This window comes from Amphimedon queenslandica, unplaced genomic scaffold, assembly GCF_000090795.2.
Source record: "Amphimedon queenslandica unplaced genomic scaffold, v1.1 AMPQUscaffold_12678, whole genome shotgun sequence".
NCBI classification, from domain to species: domain Eukaryota; kingdom Metazoa; phylum Porifera; class Demospongiae; order Haplosclerida; family Niphatidae; genus Amphimedon; species Amphimedon queenslandica.
The window spans coordinates 26,065-27,618 of NW_003547086.1; the positions used below are offsets into that span (position 1 = coordinate 26,065).

Consider the following 1,554-nt stretch of genomic DNA (forward strand, 5'->3'; position numbering starts at 1 on the left):
TACTCTATCAAAAATTGATTATTATTAGTGATACAACATACACCTATCATAACTTACTCTTGCACTTCCTTCATCAAGTTTCTGTCACCACTTACCAGAAAAATACGTAAATGTAATCCTTTATTAAAATATGATTTTGGTTGTGCCTATTAATAAGTACGTCAACAATCCTTTTACTACTAAACTGACCCATTCATGAGTCCATTGTCCTGTTTTTCCATCACTAGTGTAATAGTATTGGGTGAGAGATTCATAATCTTCGTATCCATTTTTTATAGGCTACAGTAAAGTTGGATCATAAGTCAACTACACTGTGTGTATCTTACATCAATGATAAGGCTATCTTCAATATCACAACTCTTGGTGCCTTTCACAATGTGTTTTTTCTAAAAATATTATTGCATGAAGCATTTTAAGTACTAAATTCCTTAACTATTTTATATTCATCCCATTTAGCTGTTGATGTAACATGACCGATTTGTGCTGTGAGTTTCATTGTGTCCAAACACTTTAAAAGTAGTTGTACCTACAGTACATTGCAAGAAAGATTAGCATGGATTAATAGTGGTGAAGAAACTGTGAATTATATCAAGTTCACCATTAACATATTGTGTTGTACAGTGCACAATAATGTTTAGCATTATAATACTATAATTATTGATCAATAGAATTATTACTGACTTCAGGATCATCAACTTGAGATTTGATAGTATTAAGAATACTGTCGTTGAGTTGAGTATAAGCAAACATGCTTTTTGTAGCTTCAGATAAAGTCACTCGCCTACTGTAATATTTAGACATGAAATAATTGAACTTCAGTATGTATGTACCCATTTTTATCTTCAATCAATGGTGTTTTGTTTGATCTAACCAATATTCTTTTCAACCTGTAGTGTATAATAATGATAAAATGCAAACAAGCAAGCACTTACATTGTAGCAGCAGCTCTGTTCTTCTGTAAGCAATACAATTCTCGGTAATTGCTTTGACCAATTCTAAACAAATCATTGCATGTTTCTAAAGTCTGAAAATAATAATAAAAACATTAAAATTCTTATTATTCTGACATCTTTCTGAACACAAATATGTAATTCGTCATCATCACACCTCAAGACATGAACTTTGTTAAAAAATTCCCTGTAGAATTATTATACATAATTTAATTGTAGTAAGCTTTCTTTTTACCTCCATTTAAAAAAGGTGACATTCTTTCCCAATACTTCTGCATCTCTCATTGTACTATCAATCATACTAACATCTAGTCCACTCCTTTTATTAACTACAATCTGATGTATCATTAAATTACAGTAGTACATTTGAACTGTATCATACCTCATATAAAAATCTCATCTTTACGCTGTTCCTACATAATTTTAAATTCCTTTTTGTGTGAAATGCAAAAATAATTTACTTACTCCTACTCCTTGAATAAGTTCTTTGATGAATGTAACATCTTTAGGATCCAAATATTTTTCAAAAGAAGCCATTAAATCTTCATTATCTTCTAACATGTATTCAAACATCAGAACTGATGCTTCAGAAACATTCTATAAG

General features: G+C 30.1%; 1 protein-coding gene across 1 annotated transcript; it reads right to left on the reverse strand.

The window, feature by feature from the left end:
* Nucleotides 1–53: 53 nt before the first annotated feature.
* Nucleotides 54–1,542, reverse strand: LOC109587133 (deoxynucleoside triphosphate triphosphohydrolase SAMHD1-like). Its single transcript, XM_020003374.1, has 11 exons — nt 1,416–1,542; nt 1,333–1,363; nt 1,186–1,286; nt 1,068–1,137; nt 933–1,024; nt 831–887; nt 682–784; nt 434–526; nt 327–386; nt 190–279; nt 54–146 (listed from the first exon to the last, which is right to left on the reverse strand). The coding sequence occupies exons 2-11, from the start codon at nt 1,348–1,350 to the stop codon at nt 54–56; spliced, it is 777 nt and encodes a 258-aa protein (XP_019858933.1). The 5' UTR covers nt 1,351–1,363; nt 1,416–1,542.
* Between the last annotated feature and the right edge of the window lie 12 nt (nt 1,543–1,554).

Coding starts and splice junctions, on each gene's coding strand:
- LOC109587133 (XM_020003374.1), bottom strand. Junction 1,138..1,185: donor GTCACCTTTTTTAAATGGAG/GTAAAAAGAAAG, acceptor ATAATTCTACAG/GGAATTTTTTAACAAAGTTC. Junction 1,025..1,067: donor ATATTTGTGTTCAGAAAGAT/GTCAGAATAATA, acceptor TATTATTTTCAG/ACTTTAGAAACATGCAATGA.